This window comes from Neofelis nebulosa, chromosome 2 (assembly GCF_028018385.1).
Source record: "Neofelis nebulosa isolate mNeoNeb1 chromosome 2, mNeoNeb1.pri, whole genome shotgun sequence".
In the NCBI taxonomy this organism is placed as follows: domain Eukaryota; kingdom Metazoa; phylum Chordata; class Mammalia; order Carnivora; family Felidae; genus Neofelis; species Neofelis nebulosa.
The window spans coordinates 127,126,643-127,149,536 of record NC_080783.1 but is presented as its reverse complement, the minus strand read 5'-3'; the positions used below and the strand labels follow the sequence as shown (position 1 = coordinate 127,149,536).

The 22,894-nt window shown below is 53.3% G+C and overlaps 1 protein-coding gene across 7 annotated transcripts; it reads right to left on the bottom strand.

Moving 5' to 3' along the window:
* DENND2D (DENN domain containing 2D) lies at positions 1–19,607 on the bottom strand. Of its 7 annotated transcripts, none has more exons than XM_058716230.1 (12): positions 19,220–19,607; positions 14,446–14,621; positions 13,499–13,611; positions 12,725–12,794; positions 11,926–12,003; positions 10,739–10,879; positions 9,567–9,715; positions 5,254–5,431; positions 1,953–1,994; positions 1,481–1,565; positions 936–1,175; positions 1–512 (listed from the first exon to the last, which is right to left on the bottom strand). In XM_058716230.1, exons 1-12 carry the CDS (start codon positions 19,275–19,277, stop codon positions 436–438), a joined length of 1,407 nt encoding a protein of 468 aa, XP_058572213.1. In that variant the 5' UTR covers positions 19,278–19,607; the 3' UTR covers positions 1–435. The 7 variants fall into 7 exon arrangements, 5 of the variants coding, with proteins under 5 accessions (XP_058572213.1, XP_058572212.1, XP_058572211.1 ...); XM_058716229.1 differs by having other exon boundaries at positions 936–1,178; positions 19,220–19,605; XM_058716228.1 differs by lacking the exon at positions 19,220–19,607 and adding an exon at positions 15,224–17,465.
* Positions 19,608–22,894: the final 3,287 nt, after the last annotated feature.

Genomic DNA, 22,894 nt, shown 5'->3' with positions numbered 1-22,894 from the left:
TAAACAAGACTTTCATCTTTATTCTTATCTTCCTATGTCCACAGACCTCTTTTTTACGTGGAGAGACTGAGCCTTTGGGCCACAAGTACTTTCCCTGTTGAGGACTTCATCATAGTGGTTCCTGGAAGAGGGCATTCACAGCAACTTCTAAGGCTCCACAGCACCTGTGCTACTGTGCTGTGTCACCTGCGCAGAAAATGTAGCTTTGAGCCCAGCTCCGTGAGCACGGAGGTCCGAGCCTTCCACGGTCCTGGGAAAGCTGATTCCAGGGATCCCAAACCCAAGACACCAGCCTGACGCCAGACCTGGTTACCAGGACTCGGAAGAAGGCCATGGGTTCTGGGGGCTGCGAGCTTTGCCAATCCCACCGTGCTGGCAGGGGCCAAAGTCCAAAACTGACCCGTGAGTCCAGTCCCCCGCTTTTGACCACAGCTCTTATTTCACAGTCTTTTCCCTTGATTTCTTCTGTTTCTTCTGTTCCTCGTATTCAAGTATCTTCTGTTGGAAGTAGCCTGTGGGTTCAGAAGCCGGTGTTAGAGGCATATAATCCGGCCAGGTGGACGATGATGAGGTCAGGAACGGGGATCAGATATACCCTCTCTGTCTCCTCCGCCACCACACCCACATTCCCGCCAGGACTCCCATGTTCTCACAGGCCTCTGGAGATCCAGGTATTCAATTTGGCCCCAATCTGGGGCTACAAATAGAATAGTTAGTAGAAATTAACTCCAGATTAAAACAAAGAGCAAGTTCTACCAAATGGCAGCCCAGAGGCATTTTCTGAGGCTTCAAGTTACTTTGTTCCAACCCCACTGACAAGACTACATCTTATTTTGTGGGCCTCTAGACACCATGCTGTTCATCCTCGGGCCACACCTGACTTGGAGGCAGTGACCCTCTCTGGGCTTGGAATGATAGGGGCCATCACCGCATACCTGCAGGAGGGTGCTTGCTCTTCTCAGCTTCCTGGATGAAAAGGGAGAAGAGCTGTGTCTTCACAAACTTCTTCACAAATCGGCGGTTGGTCTTGGAGGTCAGAGCCTTATAGAAGGCCCGTTCTTGGAAGCGGCCTTGCCCGTTTGCCTCCCGCTTGATGTAGGAAGCATAGTGGCCCACAGTCTTGACAAAGAACTGCACAAATGGGCCCGAAACATGCTCGTTGAGCTGTTCAGAAGCTGCTGGAGATATACAAGAGGCCGTCTCAGAAGAACCACCCACTCTTGCCTCCAGGTGGCTTTCACCGCAGGAAAGCGGCCAGGGTAGGCCTCATAATTACCGATCAAAATAGGAGATTGGGTACGGGTTCTCCACCCCTGCTTAGGAAGAATGACATCTTGCACTCAGACTGGCCCTAGAATCTAGGCACCTGGGACTGGCCCAGGACTGCTGAGTGAGTCCATTTTAGTCTGGGCGAGGGTGGTCGGGAATCCTGCCCTCAGGCTCTGTGGAGAAACCCAAATAAGGAGGACCAAGGACTTACTCTCGAACTCATTGATCCCCTGGCCAAGAGACTCTAAGATGTCATCCTGAAGCTTGGGTGGTAGGATATCTTTTTCATCACCAACCTAGGACAGAACAGAGCTCAGACGTCAAGCTGTCAGGGAGGCGGTGTCTTCACAGGAGGTGTATCGGCAGATAGTGTGAGGAGGGTGTGAATTCTACACCCCAACTCTACCCCCAAATAATTGACCATGTAAGAGAGGAACAACAGACACTGCCTCTGGGTCTTGAGTCTGAGTGTAAACATTAGCAAGTCTTCTCTATATCCCTGGGGCTGGGTTTACATCCCTGCTTTAGAAGCATCAACACCGATCGCCTCATAGAATGGTCTTAGCGTGGGTTCTCCCCCAGCAAAAGCACTTCAACCACGTGGAAGGAGGTGGAGCATGGGAGAGACGAGTGTGATAGACCAGGTGGTGGGCCTGCAGGGGGGTCGGAGCCCAGATACTTACTGACATTAAGAAGGTTCCTTCACAAAGATTCACCAATAGGACCTGAAATAAATAGAGCGAATGGTTTTCCCTCTTCCCATCAGAGACCACAGGGGCACTTACCACCTGCATTTCTGCCTGTGGCCGTACCTGTCAGCCCAAATGGCAACAAGATCGGCAACTGCAATTCTCCTTTCCTGCGTGACACCCTCCTTTCTCACCCTTCCCCTCTTTGGAAACCCCAGTTCCCCTCCTGGGGAAAAGGAATGAGGGTGTAGGAAGGGGGTGGGGAGGAGCACTAAGGTAGGAAGGAATACAACATGGGAGAAATCACAGCCAGTCACTCTTAATGAAACACGGATCACAGGAATGGCTTCTAGATCTGGAACATTTAGCATGCAGCACACACGATCAGGCTTTGCACATTTTCTCTCAGTTAATTCTCCCCACGGTCCTGTAGAGGCAGGCACTATCCCCATTTTGCAGGCGAGGGAACAAACAAGAAAGTTGTCCAAGGTCTTATGACTAGTAGAGCCCATTTCCAAGCCTAGATGGGTCCTACGTTCTGCATCCCTTTCTCCACCACCCTCCTTCAACTCCCTGCCCTCTGGTCAGATTTAGGACAGCAGTGGATGGCTTTTGATCTTTTGATGCTTGCAACAACTTTCTGTATGATCTCCTGACGTCCTAGTTTAAAAACTTTCTGGGAGCTCTGGACCTTCCCACGGGAAATGGGAAGAGAAGGAAATGAGCCCAGGGCAACAGGAATAGGGAAGGAGAGGTGGTGAGGAAACCATGTGTGTGTCTGCAGGCTGCAGGGAAGGCACGCACAGGGCTGGCAGTTGAGTTCTGCTACTGGCTCCCTCACTGTCCAAGGGGCCCTCAGTCCAGACTCGAGATTACAAATTGGCATCCTGCTGGTGGGATTCCAACCTGCTGATCTGTTTCTTTGATCCTCAGAGTACGTTTTAAACAATTGAGTTGGTTTCCAATATTCAAAATGGGAAAAATCACTTAAACTTGGTTTTAGGACTCCTGAAAAGTCAGGAACTCTAACACTGGTTGGTCCACATTTCCTTATTTTTTTTTAACTTATTTTATGTTTATTTACTTTTGAGAGAGAGAGACAGAGGCATGAGCAGGGAAGGGGCAGAGAGAAGGAGACGCAGAATCCAAAGCAGGGTCCAGGCTTGAGCTGTCAGCACAGAGCCTGACACGGGGCTTGAACTCACAGATCACGAGATCATGACCTGAGCTGAAGTCAGATGCTTAACCGACAGAGCCACCCAGGCACCCCTGGTTGGTCCATGTTTCTAAAGGACCATGTTCAGATGGAACTGAGTGCAGCTGCCCCCTTTAGGTAGGGCACGTGCTCAACAGTTTGCCATGATCCACAAGCCTGGCTTGGTCATTTAAAGGCCTGCTGGGCCCCCCTTTGCAGTTTGGACTCTTGATCTTGCCAATATGGTGAATGATCCCTTGTATGCTCCGTTCTTCCAAATAAAAGGAAAGAGGGACCGGAAAGTGTGCCAAAAGACAGAGTAGGCACTGTAAATATCCATTATCAGGGGAGAAAACGTTGAACTAGTCCAGGCCTGAAATCACTTGACTACATAGGCTCACATGCCTTCATTCAGGGAAGGCGGTTCATTTCAGGGAGCTAAGAGTATGCATGAAGAATTTTTTTTGTGAAGTTGTTCCCCAGAATCTTTCTAGTAATCGCTATATTATGGTCTGTTGAGTAATCCCTTCCAGAGAGCTTATGTGGGCCGCCAGAGAATCCCCCCACAGCCCCAGCGGCCCCTGGTCTTCCCCCTTCCTCAGCCCCTGCCCATTTCGCAGAGCAGCTGCTGAGGACGAAAACAGGCCAAGGCTCTTGCACAGCAGGCCTTGGGGTGTCGTCCTGCCTGGCTGTCGGGGAGGAGTCGGAACTGCGGTGTCAGCAAGTTTCATAACTCCTAGGGTTGGGATATTTTAAGTCCTTGCTAAACGTGGGGCTAATACTCTGACCCAGTTAGTCACACGGCAAAGGCTCCTTCAAAAGCCCTGTCTACTCAGCACTTACGAGGAGGGCTGGGAAGGCCAGGGAAGTTAGGAAGGGAAGTAGCTGACTTCTTTACTTCCCAGCAACACATTGTATAAGAGGGGCTTTGGTTCTATCTGTGCTAGGTTCCATCATTGCCTGTGTGGCCTCGAATAAGTCAACTCAGTTCTTGGGACCTCCATTGTTTCTTACGCAAATGGGGGAAATCTTCCCCCTCAGGCTGGTTCTTGCCTCTTCAGTAGCTTCCTACTAGACCTCATCTCTTCCCTTGGTCAGCCCTTTACACAGAAGTCAATGGTTAGCCAGTGTAGACATCCCTAAGTAACTCTCATAACTGAGATTATAGTAACGTGCGATCTTGGGAACAGGCAGAGTGCATGTTTTGAGTTGTTCTTCCAACACTGGGGATAGCTTTATGCTACCAATGCCCGTTTTCACCACGCAGCCCTCTGGGTGTGTCTGGGCCACCGCCAAGAAACCAGAAGCTGACAAAACCAAGGGGGATCTAGACCTATATCCTCATTAGCCAAGTGAGCTCTGAGGTAATCAGAGAGAGAACTCTTGTGGGGCATCTGGGTGGCTCAGTGGGTCCAGTGTCGGCCTCTTGATTTCGGTTCTGGTCATGATCTTGCAGTTTGAGTTCAAGCCCTGCGTCAGGCTCTGCACTGACAGTGTGAAGTGTGCTTGGGATCCGCTCTCCCTGCCCCGCCCCTGCTCATGTACACATGCGCTCGCTCTCTCTAAATAAATAAATAAGTAAACAAACCTTAAAAAAAAAAGAAGAAGGTAACTCTCGCCGCAAAACTCTGCATTTATCAAGGCTCATCGTTTGCAGGAGGGCTACATTAGCTCCCTTGCAAGGAACGCAAATGAATTCTAGTGGGGTGTGGTGGCGTATAGACCAGCTGCGCTTGTCCATTCAGATGAGTGAGGGGACACCCCAGGGCCTGCCCTTTGGAGCCAACCAACCTAGGACGGCTGGACGACCCCTGAATAAGCCGCCCCTGAAGCCCAGAAGGAAATCTTCCGGGAGGAGGAAGTAGCCACGTGCTGAGCATCAACCATGCGTTAGGCACCAGGCTATGAGCTTTCCTGCAGGCTCTTTCCCCCAGAACCCCTAGCACTTGAACACTGCCGTCCCCGTTTTGCAGAGAAGAAGCTCAGGCTGAAAGAGGGTAAGCAACTTGCTCCGAGTCACACGGCTGTTAGTGGCGGAGCCCAGGTGCGAAGCCAGGTGTGCCCGGCTCCAAGCGACGCCCTCTTCCTGCTGCACCATACCTCTTCCATGGGGCTATCCATAACCTGCTGCTGAAAGCGCATTTGTACTCCGACCATGAAGGGAGTGGGGCAGCAGACAGTGTCCAAAAGGCTCTCGGGGACAACGGGGATGTAGGTGTGCGCCCAGCTGAAGGGGTAGAGCAGCGCGGCGGCAGCGTGGATGCACTGAGACAGGGTGCTGGGGACAGGGCACAGAGAACACGAGTCAGAGGGGCCTCCCTGCGCCTCCGCCACGACGCACCCCCCACGGCCCCCGCCGACGGCAGGAGCAAGTCTAGAGCCGTGCCGGTCGCAGAGCTTGGGACTACCGATGGCTGCGGGGAGGGAGCGCGGGGGACAGAAGCCAGGAGCGGCTGAAGCTCCTCTCATCCAGGATGGGGCCTCTGTCTGACCCTTCTTTTCCCGCCCAGTTGGTGCCCCTTCACCCCTCTGCACAAAAACACTAGTGGCTCCAGAGAGGGGGGAAGAGGAAATGCCTTCACTCCAGCAGCTTACTGAGTGAGCCCTTCTACACGCTCACCGCTGCGCTAAGGATGCGGACACCAGGAAGTACAAGGCGCTGACCCCGCTGAACAAACTCACAGTGTAGTTAAGGAGACAAACGTAAACAGTGAGGCACAGCAGAGAGGCGAAGCCGTGTTTCCTCCTTGTGGCTATCCACCCTCACCCATACGTAGTCTTTACCTCTCACGGCTCCCTCTGGCCACCGGAGGTTATTTAAAGTTAACAGGTTGGTGCCAGAGCGAGCTTGGGAAATTCCTAGATTCCAGGAACCTTTGCCTGGCAATTCCTACCCGGAAAGTCCCACAGAGGTGGCCCCTCCACCCTTCCAATGAAGCGTTCCCCCGGATGATTCCTGCCTCCGTCACAGCTCAGGCAGACTCCTCACCACACCCCCCCAGCACACACACACACACACACACACACACACACACACGGCCCGTTCTCTGTCCTCTCCACTCCTCTCCACTCCTCTCCACGGCTTCTCCGTGGCTCCCCATTTCTCCAAACAACACCCAACCCGAGGCCAATCAAAACACAGATACAGAAACCGTGTTTCAGTTCTTGGAATGGAGCTTGCACTTCCTGAGTCACAAAGATTGAGTCCCTGAGGGTCTAGCCGGGCTTAGGCTGACTGGAAGTCTCCTCCCTGCCTGTGCTTCAGGGGTCTGACAAGCTCAGTGTGGGAAGGAAGTGGGGGGGGGGCGGGGGGGCGGGGGGGAACCTCCCTGGAGAAAGTGAGCACCTGAGAGGCGAGTCCTGCCTGCCCTGGCCCGTGCCCAGGCCAGCAGGCACCTGGAATCACCTTCACTTCCCAAACACTGATCTCAGGGGAAAAGGAGGAAGCCCAGCTCCAGCCACAAGAGAAACTTTGTATTTTTCTACAGGGTTGAAAGTGGGAACACTATTTCCAGAGCAGAAGATGCCACCACTTCCCTCAAGGTTTTAGCCTACAACGAGTGCCTTTTTGGCGGTCACTGATTTTTATAGAATGTTCAGCCCAGAGACCTCCAACCCTACACGCTTCCTTTCCCCTAATACCCATGACATTCCCCTGACCCTCTGGCCTAACATTTGAGCCCCTAACCTAACCTCCTTTTTTTCTTCCCTAAAAGATAGAACCAGGGTTGTCAGTCCAGTATCCTTGGCTTTCTCCCTCCCCAGACATGAATAAAAGGTCAGCCTCCTACTGTTTTATGATATTTTCCTCCTCTTCTATCACATGTCTCCCCATGTCTTTCTCAGACTTGAGGCCCGTAAGAGGCAGAGACCAAGAAACGACAGTCCCCTTCTTTGACTATGTACAGGGATATATGCAGCTGTGAACTTATCATGAAGGATAACAGCTAGCTTTGGCACAGCAAAGGAAACATCAACGAAATGAAAAGGCAACCTACTGAATGGGAGAAGATTTGAGGATGACATAACCAATAAAAGGTTAATATCTAAAATATATAACGAACTCACACAAGTCAACACCAAAAATCATCACAGTCATGTGATTAAAAAATGGGCAGATGACCTGAATAGCCATTTTCCTAAAGAAGACACACAGAGAAGATCCTCAGCACTACTAATCGTCAGGGAAATGCAAATGGAAACCACAATGAGATATAACCTCACACTAATCAGAACGGCTTGTATCAAGAACACAAGAGATAGCAAGTGGTGGAGAGGATGTGGAGAAAAGGGAACTCTTTTCATTCACTGTTGGTGGGAATGGAAAGTGATGCAGCTACTGTGGAAAACAGTATGGAGGCCCCTCCAAAAGTTAAAAACCAAAATACCACAGAACCCAATAATTCTGCTGTGTGTATATCCAAAGAAAACAAAAACACTAATTTGAAAAGCTGTATGCACCCTTAGGTTTACTGCAGCACTCTTTTACAAGAGCCAAGATACGAAAACAACCTAAGCGTCCACCGATCGGTGAATGGATACAAAAGAGTTGATATATACACATACACAAAGGAATATTAGCCATACGAAAACAATGAAATCTTGCAATTTCTTTTTTTTTTTTAATTTTTTTTAACGTTTATTTATTTTTGAGACAGAGAGAGACAGAGCATGAACGGGGGAGGGTCAGAGAGAGAGAGGGAGACACAGAATCGGAAGCAGGCTCCAGGCTCTGAGCCATCAGCCCAGAGCCCGACGCGGGGCTCGAACTCATGGATGGCGAGATCGTGACCTGAGCTGAAGTCGGACGCTTAACCGACGGAGCCACCCAGGCACCCCTTCAATTTCATACCAACATGGATAGACCTAGACCTTGTACTATGCTAAATGAAAGAAGTCAGACAGGGGCACCTGGATGGCTCAGTCGGTTGAGCGACCAACTTCGGCTCAGGTCATGATCTCACGGTTTGTGAGTTCGAGCCCCGCGTCGGGCTCTGTGCTGACAGCTCAGAGCCTGGAGCCAGCTTCCGATTCTGTGTCTCCCTCTCTCTCTGCCCCTCCCCCGCTCATGCTCTGTCTCTCTCTGTCTCAGAAATAAACATTAAAAAAAAATTCGGAAGTCAGACAGAGAAAGACGAATACTGCCTGAGTTCACTTCTACGTGAACCTAAAAAACAATACAACAAACAGAAGCAGACACAGACCCATAAATACAGGGAACAAACTGGTGGTTGCCAGAGAGGAGGTGGGAGGGAGGATGGGCAAAATAAGTGAAGGGGGTTAAGAGGTACAAACTTCTGGTTATAAAAATAAGCAAGTCACGGAGATGAAAAGTACAGCATAGGGAAGAGAGTCCACAACATTGTAATAATGTTGCAGGGTGACTGACCGTGACTACACCTATCTTGGGGAGCACCGAGGAACGTACAGAACTGTCGAATCAATATGTTGTACACCTGAAATTAATATAACACTCCGGGCTACGCGTATGCCCGGCAGGGAGGTGGTGCACTGTGTCATTTGATCCTCGACAGAAGCTTATGAGGTAGGCACGATCCTTATTGTGATTTTACAGATAAGGAGACTATGACTTCAAGAAGTCAAGAAACTACCCTAAGGGAAAGCACACAGTTAAAGGTAGAAGAATGGTTTGGACTTGAACCTTGCCCTGCTGATTTCAACACCTGTGCATTCAACCACTACAGATTCCTACATCCCCTAGGGTCAAAGACCATGTCTTGTTTGTCTGTATCTTCCTGACGTTTGGCATCTGGCAGACAGCTGACACACAATAAATGTTTGTTGAATGAGTGAAAAAATGGATAGATGAGATGTGTCTGCCATTAAGGATGATGGGCTTGAGGCGCCAGGGTGGCTCAGTCGGTTGAGTGTCCGACTCTTGATTTTGGCTCACGTCATGATCTCAGTTTGTGGGATTGAGCGTCGCGTTGGGCTAAGCACTGACAGCATGGAGCCTATTTGGGATTCTCTCTCTCCGTCTCTCTGCCCCTCCCCTGCTTGCACGCTCCCTCTCTCTCTCTCTCTCTAATAAATAAATAAACTTAAAAAAAAAAAAAAGGGATGATGGGCTTTTGACCTCCAAACCTATATACACCTTCTTCCCCTCCCTAAACCATCAGGAGCAGAATCCCATCTGCACCCACCCTGACTGGTCTCTGCCTGGAGCCAAATCTGGATCTTTCTTCACCCTTAGGCAGCAATCAAGTTTGGAGGCAGAAGCAGGGGAATTGCAACAGCTGTTTCTCTAGGAGGCTTAGTGCAAAATCAGACCTGGAGGCAGGAGGGTGGGCGTCAAGGTCCTACAGCCTGATTCCCTTAGAGAACCCTCCGGTCCGTCCCCTGAACCCAGGGGAGCCAGATGGCCCGGGAAGTGGCCCAGCGGCTGGACCCACCTGAGATCTTCTGCCAGGAAGATGATTCTTCTCTCCAGCACTGCAGAGGCAAATATCTGAAGGATCTGCTCAAAACGGAGACAGCGCAACAGAGATCTAAAATCCACGTGTTCTAGGTGGGAGTCCAGGGGCCGTGTCAGGGAGATGAACTGCAGGGGAACCAAGGAGAGAGAAGGTGTCACCACATTGAAAACTCGCAGACCCTGGAACGCTGGGTCTCCACCTGCCTCCCTTCCACTCTTCTGGCTACATCTGATCCCGCCTCTCCCCTGCTGGAAGCACTTCGGTGGTTTCCCTTAGCTCTGAGGGTCATGCCGACCCTGTCCCCCTTTCCAGTCTGCTCTTCCTGCCTGAGGGTCCTCACAGGTCAGGTCACCCTTCTGCTTGTCTCCTCCTCCCTCCGGCTCAGAGGCCTGCCTAATTGGGCGTGTGTTTCCATCATTTTCTCATGGAGCATCTGGTTTCTCCCCTTTCGTCACTTTAAATTACATACTTATTTGTGTCTTTCCTTATTTAGCGTCTGTCTCCTCCACTAGATTTTAAGCCAGGAGGTCAGGAATCCTATCCATTGTATTCACCGAGTTGTATCCAGAAAATTGCATGGCCTGGTGTAGGGCAAGCATTCTATGGAGACTGTGAAAAGGCCTAGCTCCTCCCCTCATTTTTACATAGGGAAGCCAAGGTTCAGAGAGGCAGGCCGACCTTCCACATCCCAGGGGGCAGTACTGGAAGAGACAGCCTCGTGCCTGCAGTGACAGCATCCCCGTGTGGCATGGGTGGGGACACAGGGGTGGGGAGGGATGATAACAAGTAGACAGATGGGAGGCCATGAGGGAGTGATACTGGACACACACATGGGAAGATAAGGGTGGTAATGGGGAGAAATGGCCATTTGGGGCTGGGGGCACAGTCCATTCTAGCACCAGGAACCTTAGCTTACATGTTTTTTTATTATAGATACAAGTCTTGGTGGCTCGAACAGTAAGTAGGCCCCTGGGAGCATCAGGTTGGGAGGGTCAGAAAACGTGGGTTTGATTTTCAGCTCTGTCAATCCTTCTAGTCAGGCTCCGGTCCCGGCCTGGCTCAGTCTGGGTGTGTTAACCAGGGGGAGGGATGGCATGACTGTGACAGCGGTACCACCGAAGCTGGGGCTCACGCACTCCGTAACCCACCTCAGTGCCCGAGTCGGGGATGAAGCTCTTGAGGGTGACAGTCTTCCCGGGGGCAGGGAAGGCTGCCTCTCGGAGGCCCTGCATGAATGGGTAAATGACGGCCACGGAGATCTGGTGCCTCTTCTCCACCTCATCCAGGATCTGCAAGGAAACGGCTCAGAGGGATGCCACCGGGAAGTGGCAGAGACCCCCGTGCGTGCATCTTCCCGCCCTGCACTGATCCAGCCAATCCCCGTGGACCTTCTAGGCTTCCCTCTCTTCCCCGGCAGAGCCCAGTCTGCTGTTTCTCTCCTGCAGGAGGCCTGTAGCCTTCTTCCTTTCACCCTCTCCCTACCAGTCCGTTCCTCCCTTTTCCTGGCACCACCTGGTAACCACCTTCCCCCCCGCAGTCATCCCAGAGCCAACCACCGCACACGGCGGTACCATGTCTTGTCACGCTGGCATGCTGGGTGCAGTGGGAGCCTAGAACCCTGGGCCTCTTGGGTGTTACTCTGCCCTCCGACTTCCACTGGAGACTCGCCAGGGCCAGGGCCAGACTGCATCCCCGAGAACCCAGCCCAGATGAACACTCCACCAAGCAAAGGCTCACAACGTCCTGCCCTCACCCTCTGAAGATCCTGCTGGGGGCAGAGCACATTGAAGCTCTTTCGTGGCCACCAAGACATGCCTGTCCGTTCTGAGGCCTGACTCGGGTGCACGGGCCCTGCAGTTAGCTCCAGAAGTCCTAGGGACCTCCCCCCTCAGAGGGCTCATGGGGAGTCTCGGGGCCCCCCTGTAGAGCAGCCATCTTCACACTTGTTCAGTGTTCTGCATTTCTCATGTCGCTTCATTCGAGCCTCGTGCCAGGCCCTAAGCCAGGGAGGTGAGCCATCACTGCACGCCCTTGACAGATGAGGAAACGGGAAACTCCCGCCCCCTAACCTGGGGCTTTCCCTGCTGTCCTGCTCCAGCTGCTTTCTTACCTGACCAGAGGGGGAGCGTGGGCTCTCTGCAGGGGAGAAAGTCCCAGTTTTCTCGAGCCCAAGCTCCTCTCTGCCTCAATGTCCCCAAGTGTGCCTAGGATCGACCCCGGCCGTGAGAAAAGAAGTCCACTGAGGGCCCAGGGAGCACAGACAGGTCAGGCGGCCAGGCCGACCTGGAGGCTGAACGGGCCAAACAGGCCCCAAGGAATCCCGCTGCACCTCTACCTTGGAGAACAGGCCGAAGCAGCCGATGCAGCTGATGATGCAGTAAACCTTGGGAAGGCGAGGGCCACGGCCGGCGGGCTGGGGAGGGACAGACAGGCTCCTTCAGTTCCGCAGCCTCCCCAGGGCTTCTCCCAACTGGGGCTGACTGGGCACACGGCTGGTGGCTGGGACTAGGGGACTCATGGGGAAAGGCGGGCCAGACAGAGAAGCCCCTGGCTGTGCAGAGCTTCTGTTCATGGCGCAGGCAGCAGGGAGGCCAGAACAGCCACCACAGTCAAAAGAAGATGGCCTTGAGGGGGCCAAGCCCTGCCACCGTCAGCACCAGCACCATGTGGGGCCCGCAGAGAAAGGGAGCAAGTGTGCTGTAGAGATGAGGGAATGGCGAGGGAGGACAGCACTGTAAAAGTGACTTGGAGAATCCTCTTGAGACCCAAGAATCATCGTCCAGCCCCAGTCTATGCTCTGGGAGGCTCTGGGGGTCAAGGAGGCCAGGACTGGGTACAGAAGGTGGACAGGGGATCAGGCAGGAGCCTCCCACACAGGGAGATGTCAGAAGCTTGGGGAGAGAAGAGACCAAAGCATGGCCAGCAAAGGTCCCCTGGGTGGGCAAGGAGGGGCAAGTGTCCCCGTTCCTGCAGGGTTGCAGAGGGCACTAACATGGCAGCAGGTGCTGGGCCGTGCGCTCCCCGCAACCACCACTGCCAAGGAGCCTTGGCTTTTGCAGCTGAAGCTTGAGCAAGCCCAGCTGTGGAGCCGAGCGGGCTGCAGAGAGGAGGGGGCAGTTCTGAGCAGCACAGACCAAGAGGCGCCTGCAGTATCCAATCTTCCTGCTCCCATCCACGTTGGTCAGAACGAAGGAAAAGGTCTCCCTGAAGAAGAGCACACACATGGTTTGCATTTGCCCACTAGACCCTAAAACAGGAAGGCGACAGCCTCAGAGAGATGCTGAGCAGGGTCAGGGGGGCAGAGGGGAGCTGCTGATTAATCCTGAGAGTAATAATAACACCAGTAATTTATTACGTGCTTATTGGCTCCCAGCTCTAAACGCACCACCTCGTTTAATTGTCAAAACAACCCTTTGAGGTAGGTTCAATTACGATCCCCACCTGAAAGACAAAGGAACTGAGGCAGCAAAGGTGGTTCTTATCCAAGGTCATTCGACTCAAAAGTGGTAAAGCCAAAATGCGAACTCGGGCAGCCAAGAACCAGGGCTGATGCTGAAAGGGACTTTGCCACATTGTCTTCATTGAAGCCAAAGGCCTTCTGCTGAGTCCAGCTTCTTCCAGAAGCAGCCAAAACATGGCGACTGTCATTCCCAGGACAGGTGAGAGAACCTCGCCCTTTTCTGGACAGAGGTGACAGGCCGGTTGACCGAGTTGGCTAAGATCCCTAGCCTTGGGGGACTCCAGGAGAGATGTTTATAAATGGATTGACTACAGCCCCTCCCCATCAGGAGAGAAGCTGTTGAGAACTGGCATCCACACCAAGTGAGGGAGCCACAGGACCCACATGGCTCACACTTGTCCCTTCTCCCCCAGTCCCAGGTTCCTCTGTCCCAGGCCCGGGCAATTACCTGGGGTACTCAGTGAGCGGTGCCCACTCATTCCCATCTGGGAAGCAGAACAAGGGGATGGCACTGAGCAGTCGTTCCTCCTCCTCCTGCTGGCCCCGGAGCAGGTTCTCTCGCTATAGGAAACAGGGGAAAAGCCCAGTGAATTGTGGGTGCAGGGGCAGGAGGAGAGGGCTTGAGGGCTGGCAGGCTGCTCTTGAGGCTCTAAAGCAGTTTGAGAATAAGCTTTCCTGCTGGCATGGGGGCTCAACGTGCCTCTGCCTGTCACTCTGCACAGGGACTTCATTCAGGGTCTGACCAGCCCCACGGCTGAGTCTACACGAGCCTGAGTTAGACATCAGTATCCTAAGGACCCACATAGGCAGGAAGGGGGCCAGGGCCTCACTTGGTATAGAAAGGCCCAGAGGCTGCCTGGCCTCCTGGAGGGGCCACGTGAGAGAGCCACCACATTAGAGAGGACAGGTGGCCAGCTCAGTTACCGGGCCGGCAGGGTCAATGAGGATGCCCTACACCCGCCCCTGACCGCAGTGCGGGAGCAGACATGAAGGAGCCTGGTGTTTGGGCTGTGGCCACAGGCTGAGCCTGCGCACCAGCTGTGTGGCCGCCCCACCCTCTCCTTCCCACCCACCCCAGGGAGGGGATGCCCTCAAGGAGGTCTGGCAGAAGGTAAGCTTCTCTACAGAGAAGGATGACTAAGGATGGAATTTGGAAGAACTAGGAGGCCCCAAAAGGGGCAGAAGAACCAGCCTGGTCTCCTGGCCAGGGAGCCCAGGTCAGTTCCTCACAAAGAAGCCAGACCTAGATTCTGTGTGTGATAACAGGAAACAGGGCTGGGCCTGAAGGAAACAGGAGCGGAGGAGCGCAAGGCGGCTCTCGACCTGAGCCCTGGCACCGCCCCCCTCTCAAACACCCAAACCCGGGCTCCCCCTGCCCCCTCCTTCAGTCCTTACCTTGGGAAACTGGTAGGTGATGGTGGGCTCATAGTCATGCCCTGAACTCTTTTTTTTGAGGGAAACCACGAAGAGGTATTCAAAGAAATGCTGCCCTCCAGCAAAGGTGGACAGACAGTGCTCCGGGGCCCTTTCTGGTTCCTTCGCAGCTTCCCTCAGGTTGTCCTGGCGACTCCCTGAAACCAAGACACCAGACCCTACTTGGTATCTCCGCAGCCCATGCCCCAGGTGGAGCCCGTGTGGCTCCCGGCAAGTTGTGCACCTCGGGGCCGCCAGGCCAACGCTAAGGTCCCCGGAGGCTTCCCCGCTCCTCAGGGCCTGCAACAGGGTCAGAACCAACTGGGCAGTTTCCGTGCCTGCCCTGGGAGATATGAAAACCCAGGGAGCCAAGAGGGGGACAGAAGCCACTGATTTGGACGCCAAGGAAAGGGACTGGGGAGCCACTTGGGAGGCCCTATGCCCCAGAGGCAGAGACTGTGCCCACCCACAGGTGCCCAGGCCAGTACCTGAAAGAGTAAGCCCTGAACGGACATGTATCCAAAGCAGAACGGGTCCCAGAGCCACGTGCCTGTGACCACACAAACCCCCCCATGGGGGGGCATGACCAGCTCTAAAATCCAGTAGGGGAAGTATTCTGGTCTAGTCACACGGGGGACCAGGTGGAGGTCAAACTATAAAGATTCTACATGTAAGAAAAGGAAGAAGCATTTCAAGGAAGAAACAGCCCCATCCAAGAGGGTCACCCTAGAAAACAGGAAGTGGGTAATCCAGTCCAGACCTGCTCGGAGTCGGGGCAGCCGGTTGCGGAACAGCCTGAGCATCGTGCCTACCACTTGTCCTTCCATCTTCTCGAACCTGCAGGGCATTGGAGTGCTTCCCTTTCCTCCTACAGACCGGCTACAGAGAGTCTGAGAGAGGGGCCGCTTCAGTCTCCAACCACAACTCCGTGAAGCCAAGCCATGTGCTGCCTTCCAAACAGGGGACGGCAGTTTCCATGCTGAGCACCCAATGGCTGAGCAAGAAGGATGTGACGGGACCCAGGAAGGCAGCAGAAGGCCCGCACCAACAGAGGCAGCATCCTGGCACTGCAGCTCAGACCTCAGCTCCTCCCAAGAGCCCCAGGGTGTGGCGAGAGAAAAGGTCGTGAGCAAACACCTCCAAGGCCCAGCTGCTTTCTGGGCTAAGGGCTGTGAATTCTGGGCTGCGGATTGTGCAACGGGTTTATTTACAACTTCGGGACAGTGAAGAATGCCTAAGAGCATCAGACTGTGGGCACTGGAACTTCACCAGCCCCAGGACAGGGATCTTATATCCCCATAACTTTGACTCCTGACCTTTCACATCTCAACTTGGCCCACTACCGCCCCAAACCCCTGCAAGGCCCCATGCTGCATTCAGGAGTTTCCAGGACTTCAGGACTGCAAGCAAGAGGATAGGACCAAATATTCCCCACAGCCAGCATACCACTGCCTCCCTTGATTAAGATAAATAGACTCAGTCCATTAATTCTCTAAATGGAAAAAAACCGTTCTAGCATGAGAGAGTTCTGGAAATTGATACGAACGTAAAAGCCTCCTCTCCTGGAGGTAAAATAGAGAATAAATCCATCTCTGAGCTGGAGAGTTCCTGATACTTCAGGATGATCTACAGCGATGCATCTCTCACCGCACCTCCCCCCCTCCACCCCTGCAATATATCCGAAGTCTGACTTCTCTCACGGGAACCGTTCCAGGGCTCCAGCAAAGGATCCCACTTCCCAAATAGGAAGCACTGACTCAGGACAGTCTCCCTGGCCTACAGTAGGGGACAGACTGGTAGCCTCAGCAGCTTGAGGGGCATTCGGTGACAATAGAAAGCAACTGGGTGATCTCTGCCCTACCCCCACTCCTGCTCAGGCTTCTTTCCCCGTTGAGCCAGGTCAATAGTTCTGCCCAAGCTAAAAGCAGAGCCCCTTGGGCTCTAGTGGTATCTAGAGCCAGGAGGCTGGGGAAGAGAGAAAAATAACAATAAGTCACCTATGAATGAGTAAATGCCCAGGGTCAAAGAGGACTTTGTCAGAAAGCTGACTCTAAAAGGGGCCAGGAAGCAAAAGCGTTTGGTATCAGTGTTTGCCACTCCAGCAAAGAATTAGCAGCCCGCTGGAGGAAAGTGGGTTGCTTGAAAGGGGGAGATGGCTGCCTTCTTCTTAAGAGCTCCAGATTGGCTTTTGTGGGACTAGTAAAAGCCAGGACTCAGGGGCCCCAGACACGACTCGTGGGGAGAACCCACAAGTAAGGATGTGACAGATTCTGTCATGGTGAGGACAATGACCCAGAATACTCAGAACTGTCACCACACCTTACAACCTGCACAGACTTGTTGCACAACCCTCACCACCTGAGGAACAAGCATCTTCCTCATACAGATGGGGAAACTGAGTCACAGAACAAGTCAGGGGCTATTCAGGGACTATTAACAGAATGGGGGGGGGTAGGAATTATGAGAGTCCCATGTCTATGCTCCTGCCTTTTAGATATAGTACACACCAAACATTCCACAAATGTGGGCTGCCCCCTGTTTGCAAAGGTCTTTGAGAACCCAAATCTTTTCACTGACCATTCCAGAACCTCAGGAAATTATGCCTTTCCCTGAACCCTTTGGGTTGCATTTTCAGCCCATTTCCTCCTGCTTTATCAGCAGAGCCAGGAGAACAGCAAAACTCACAAAATCAAACAAAAGAGATTACCAGACTTTTGGGCTGAAGCCCAAGAAATCCAGAAAAGGATTGCTTTCTTCTCCCTTTCAAAGAGGTTTATCAACAGAAGAGAAAAGCTGAACAGAAAACATTCATCCTAGGGGCGCCTGGGTGACTCAGTCGGTTGAGTGTCCGACTTCGGTTCGGGTCATGATCTCGAGGTCTGTGAGTTTGAGCCCCGCGTCGGGCTCTGTGCTGACAGCTCAGAGCCTGGAGCCTGCTTGGGATTCTGTGTTTCCCTCTCTCTCTGCCCCTCCCCCACTTGCACCCTGTCTCTCTCTGTCTCTCAAAAATAAATAAATAAATGTAAAAAAACTAAAAAAAAAAAAAGGAAGAAAACATTCATCCTATTAATATAGGTCATCTCATTTAATCCCTGGTGCCCTGGAGTGCAATCACAGTCCTGAGTTTTTTAGTTGAGGAGGGAGCCACCCCTTCTAGGGAAGTAGAGAGTCTGGTTACACTTGTTCCTCCACCAGGAAGCCCCTCCCATGGCCACCTGACTAAAGTCACAAAACCAGCTAGACTATAGGTAAGGGGACTTTTTAGAACTTTGATGTAGAAGGCTGGCTCTTCCTTTTCTAGCTCAGCTGCTCTCCACTCAGGACCACCACCACTGCCACTTCTTCCCACCAGGATGATTTACACATGCGTGTACGTGCACACACATAAACACACGCACACACACACCTCTTACCACACAACTGCCCTGAGGCCAAAAGGGAAAAGAAGATGCGGGAACTCCCCAGAAAGGTGAAGGATGGCATGGAAGACGAAGAGAGCACACTCTCCTGGCCTGACAGGTGGCCAAGCTCAGGACAGCGAACACCGGCTGCTCACCTCACAGCTCCTCCTTGATGCCCAGACACCATGATCAGCCCACTTTGGGGGCTGGGGTGGGAACAATTGGAATGTCTCCTCCGGGCTGCCAAAAGCAGAACTCTGCCATTCACACAGCCTTCTGAGGGTTGAGGGAGTCCAGGAAAGCCCAGGCCAGTACTCTCCAGAGAAAGGAGGACACCAGCGAGGTCAGAATGGCCGAACTCTGTGCCAACCCTTGCCGTCCAGAGCCCTGCCCCCATTCCGGTCTCTGAAATAGTCTGGGAGTGGGGGGGGGGGGGGGCGGGGGGTGGCAGGAGGGATGGCAGAAGGAGCACCTGTGTCTCACCCCAGATCTGCCCAATTCGGGGGCCTGGCGTAGGAAGGGGACTTTTCAACTGCCAATGTTAGAAGGCTGTCTGGGAGTGACCCGATTTACCTTCCAACCGACTCCTTTCTGCTCAGAAGGTGCGGCCTCTGGGCAAAGTATCTAAAGGACACTTCAGGACTGGCTACCGGCAAGCCGAAATAAATGTTTGTTGAATGAATGAAAACATGAATGAATTCCCAATTGTGTTCTTGCAAAGCCCAGCGCCCCTGCTAGGAAGAAAGGAAGTGACTTCTACTGGAGTCCCCACAACCCTGGACGGGAGGAATTCTTTCCCCCTCACCTGGGGGTGGGGGTGTCAGCGGCCAGGGCAGGCGTGCCCTGTCTGGTTCGCAGGCTCTAAGGCCCCGCAGAGCAGGCGCTCTCCCAGGTCTGCCGGGGGCCACACTCCCCGGGGCCCCGCCGCCCTCAGGTGGGGGCGGTCACGTCGGGGGAGCGGAGTTTCCGAGGAGCGCAGCGGGCGGGGCGGGGCTGGGGTTCCAGGAGGGCGCCTCAAGCACACTGCGGTTGCACCACAAGCTTCCTGGCTGGGAGGACACGTGGCCCCGGGGCCCCACAACGGCTTCCTTCGGCCCGCCGCCTCCCCCTCGCCCCCGCGGGCCTGGGCGCCCCTCCGATCTCCGACCCTGGCGCCACCTCGCCACGTCCCCTCCACCTGCGCCCCCTCTTCGGCTCACCTGGCGCCGGGCCTGCGCTCCTAGTGGCCCTCAGTCGCCCCCCCCCCCTCGAGCCTCCCCCCTCACCCCGCCAGCCTCGAGGCCCGGCCCCCGCCCCGCCAGCCTCGAGGCCCGGCCCCCGGCTTCCCCGCCCCCGCGCCCCGGCCCCGCACTAACCCCCGCGGCGGCGCTTCAGTCTCAGGCTGGCTCGGAGGCGGTGGCCGAGCCCATCCATGGCCCGGCGAGTGCCCGGCGCCCGTCCCGGGTCCGCGCCGGCCCCGCCCCCGGAGCTCGCCCTTCGCGGACCCGGCACTTTCGCTTTCACGCGGGGGGGTGGGGGGGGAGGCCGAGGGCACAGGCCCGGGACCGGGCGGCGCACCTTCCGGATGGCGGGCCAAACCCCGGCGCACCTGGGCGGGCCGCCTCTGCCCTGGGCACCCCCCCCCCCCCGCCCCCGGCGGAGCGGCGTGGGGTGACAGAGGGCGCTCGACGCGCGTCCGGGAGGGGGCGGTGCCACCGCGCTCCCACCCTCCGTGGGGCGCCCCGGGAAGCTCGACTTGCCCGAGCCCGCAGTCCCCAAACGCGCGGGTGCGACGCGGTCACGCCCTACCTTCTCGGCACCGGCACCGGCACCGGCTGGGAGTGCCCTGTGGGCACCGGGGCCCTTTCCAGGTGGCTCCACTTATCTCAGAGTCGGCACACCTTCCACCCTTCCATCTCTCCCCACCCCGCAACTGCTGTAGCCTCTGGCCATTTCCTTCTGTGTCCTATGCTTTCTGTGTCCTTGCACCCATAGGACACGTGTCCCTCGCTCTTTTCCCTATTTCACTTCCCTAAGAACCAACGAGCCAATGACAGCCCTTCAGGCTCCCGAAGAGGGACTGAAGGAACCCTTAGGGATCTGACCCTGACTTGCGTCCAGAGTGTGCTTGGGCAGCTCAGCAAAGTGGGAGTAAACCCTGCCCCGCCAGCCCACAGACATGTGAACGCTAAGGAACAGAAAGCTCTTTGTAGACTATCACGTGATACAAATGTAAGGGATGGTGATGGTGATGGTGATGATGATGGTGGTGATGGTGATGGTGATGTCAGCTGCAGCTATCCACACTCCTGGTCTAATCCGAAATCCCCATAGAGCCTTTCAGCTCCTCCTCCGCCCTTCTCCTACTCATTGAATTCCGAACGAACACGCAGAGACTTCAAGCTTTAGTTGTCAGACATGAAAATTTGCATCTGATAAGCCCCACTTGCTTCTGGGCCACCTGCCTGGCTCTCCTCTTCCTCCCAGACCTGCACCTGTAGGCTGGGAAGGGTGGGGCATGTGCAAAGTCTATCTGAAGTTTCTGCATTCAAAGAGGTTTTAGCCTCAGTTTCACTTGTGAGGGGCACAAGGCAGAAGACACTGGCAGAAATATGTCTGGGCTCTGTAGAAAGGACGCTCAGACCTACACCTCCTTTCTGTCACCCACGCATGGCCTCCAGGTACCTCTCCTGTCACAGACAGGGTGGGTGAGCAGGAGTGGAGAATCCAGCCCTGGTATTAAACTGTCTAGTCTTTGCCAGGAGGTTCTAAAAGTTGGCCTCTACTCTGGGCATATGCAATTTTGTACTTAATTACACAGTCTGTTTCTGTTCCCTATTCTCTGTGTGTTCCCACACGCAAGGACACCTCCTCCCCAAGTATCTCCTCTTGGCTGGTGTCTTATGCATCTCTGTGTAAGTACAACAGTTGTTCATGATCAACGTGTCCAGTCGGTTGAATATTGTCGTGCCTTAATTTTCTCAACCTATTTTATGGCGGTCCAGACCAAATCACCTCCTCCCTTTAAAAACAGGCAAACAGGGGCGCCTGGGTGGCTCAGTCGGTTAAGCGGCCGACTTCGGCTCAGGTCACGATCTCGCGGTCCGTGAGTTTGAGCCCCGCGTCGGGCTCTGTCCTAACAGCTCAGAGCCTGGAGCCCATTTCAGATTCTGTGTCTCCCTCTCTCTGACCCTCCCCCGTTCATGCTCTGTCTCTGTCTCAAAAATAAATAAACGTTAAAAAAAAATTTAAAAAAAAAACAGGCAAAGAAATATGTGCACATGTACAACTAAAAAGGCATACACAAATATTCATGGAAAGCCTACTTGAAATAGCCTCACACTGGAAATAATCTCAAGTGTCCATAAACAGTGAAATGGATGGACTGTGGCATATTCTTACAATGGAGTAGTATGCAGCAGTGAAAAACATCAATAAACCACTGTGGCACACAACATGGCTAGTCACACAAATGTGACGTTGGGCCAAAGAACCAGACATGAAAGAGCACATAATGTAAGGTTCCATCAATATATAAAGTTAAAAACAAGCAAAACTAATATATATAGTATGAAAAGCCAGGATGATGGCAGATTTATGGAGGAAGGAGGAAATAATGACTGGAAGGATACCATAGGGCTTCTGGGTGCTGGAATGTCCTCATTCTTAACATAGTGGCATAGATACATAAATGTGTTTACTGTGTGATCATTCTTTGTATTGTCCAGTTCTATGCATTTTTCTATATGTTTCTATATGTTTCATTTTTCTTAGAGAGAGAGAGAGAGGGCACAAGTGAGTGAAGGGCAGAAAGAGATAGAAATGGGGCTCACCCGAAGTGGGACTCGTGTTTTTACCTGAAAGGGGGCTCGTGTTCACCTGATTCGGGGCTCAGGCTCACCCGACATGGGGCTCGAACTCACGAACTCTGAGATCATGACCTGAGCTGAAGTCAGATGCTCAATGACTGAGCCACCCATGTGCCCGGAGTATAATTTTAAGAGACTTTAAAAAATACTCATCAGGACCGTAGGGTGACATAAATGGAGGTATAAGCCAGTTGAGAATGAGAAGGTACGGATAACTGTAGGAAAGTTAATTGTGGCATAGTTAGAGGGACATATGAGTTTGAAGCAGTGGGTTAAACATCTGAATAATGGAAACAAACATGACCTTTTATATTACAACAAAGAGCTTGTGGAGCCGAAGGTCTCAAATCTCTCCCTTTTAGACAGGAGTTTGTGCTCTATATTTGGATAACCTTGAGATTACTCAACTACACTTTCCTTTTCTAGAGTTTTCCCCAAGAGGCATCAGCTGTGTCTCTTTTGCCTAACTCTGTGTCCCCAGGGCCTGGTAACAGTGTAGGCACACATGAGGTAATCAGTAAATACTTGAGTGAATAAATGAATGAATGAGTCAAAGGGTAGTCTGCCCTAAACTTCCATCTCTACGGAGACAGAAAATCACTTGAAATGTTTTGTTCCCCTGGGTTCTACTGAGGTTGCTTAACACCCATTCTGCCTTTTACTTTGCTGGCAGCCTTTGGCCAGAGTTGTATCACATGGGTGGAATCTGAGCATCGTAGCCACAGTCTCCTTTCTTGAGCCTTGTTTATAGTGGGCATGTGACCCAGCTCTGGCTGGTAAGGACATTATCTGTTCTAGTCGAGGAGTGATCTGCTGGGGATGTCTGGTATGGGTTTCCCTAGAAGGGATGGTGTTTTTCTGCCTCTGGCCATCACTGGGTTTGAGGAGGGCAAGAGCTGCGGAGGCAAAGCCAGCACATGCACAGAACAAAGCCAACGTGCTCTCAGAGTAAGGAGGCAGGAGCCCGGTGTGGCTGGCAGGAGCCGGGAGCACCTCTTGCTACCTTAGGTAATGGCTCTCTTGACAGATTAAGGCAGTGAGCTTTCTAAATACATTTTACATGGCTTCCAACACAAATACACACGCATGTAATATACAAAAACTACAGAAGTTTCACAGGACAATACCACTCCTACTCTTTGCAAGATAGTTCTCCTTTTTTCTTCCATTCTATTGTTGCAT

Excerpts from the sequence above, each read along its gene's own strand:
- DENND2D (XM_058716227.1), bottom strand. The coding sequence starts at position 15,707 with ATGCTCTTAGGCATTCTTCACTGTCCCGAAGTTGTAAATAAACCCGTT. Across the intron at positions 12,795-13,498 it reads CCGCTCACTGAGTACCCCAG|GGAGACCTTTTCCTTCGTTC; the intron begins GTAATTGCCCGG and ends GCTCTTCTTCAG. Across the intron at positions 12,004-12,724 it reads GATACTGCAGGCGCCTCTTG|CCCGCCGGCCGTGGCCCTCG; the intron begins GTCTGTGCTGCT and ends GTCCCTCCCCAG.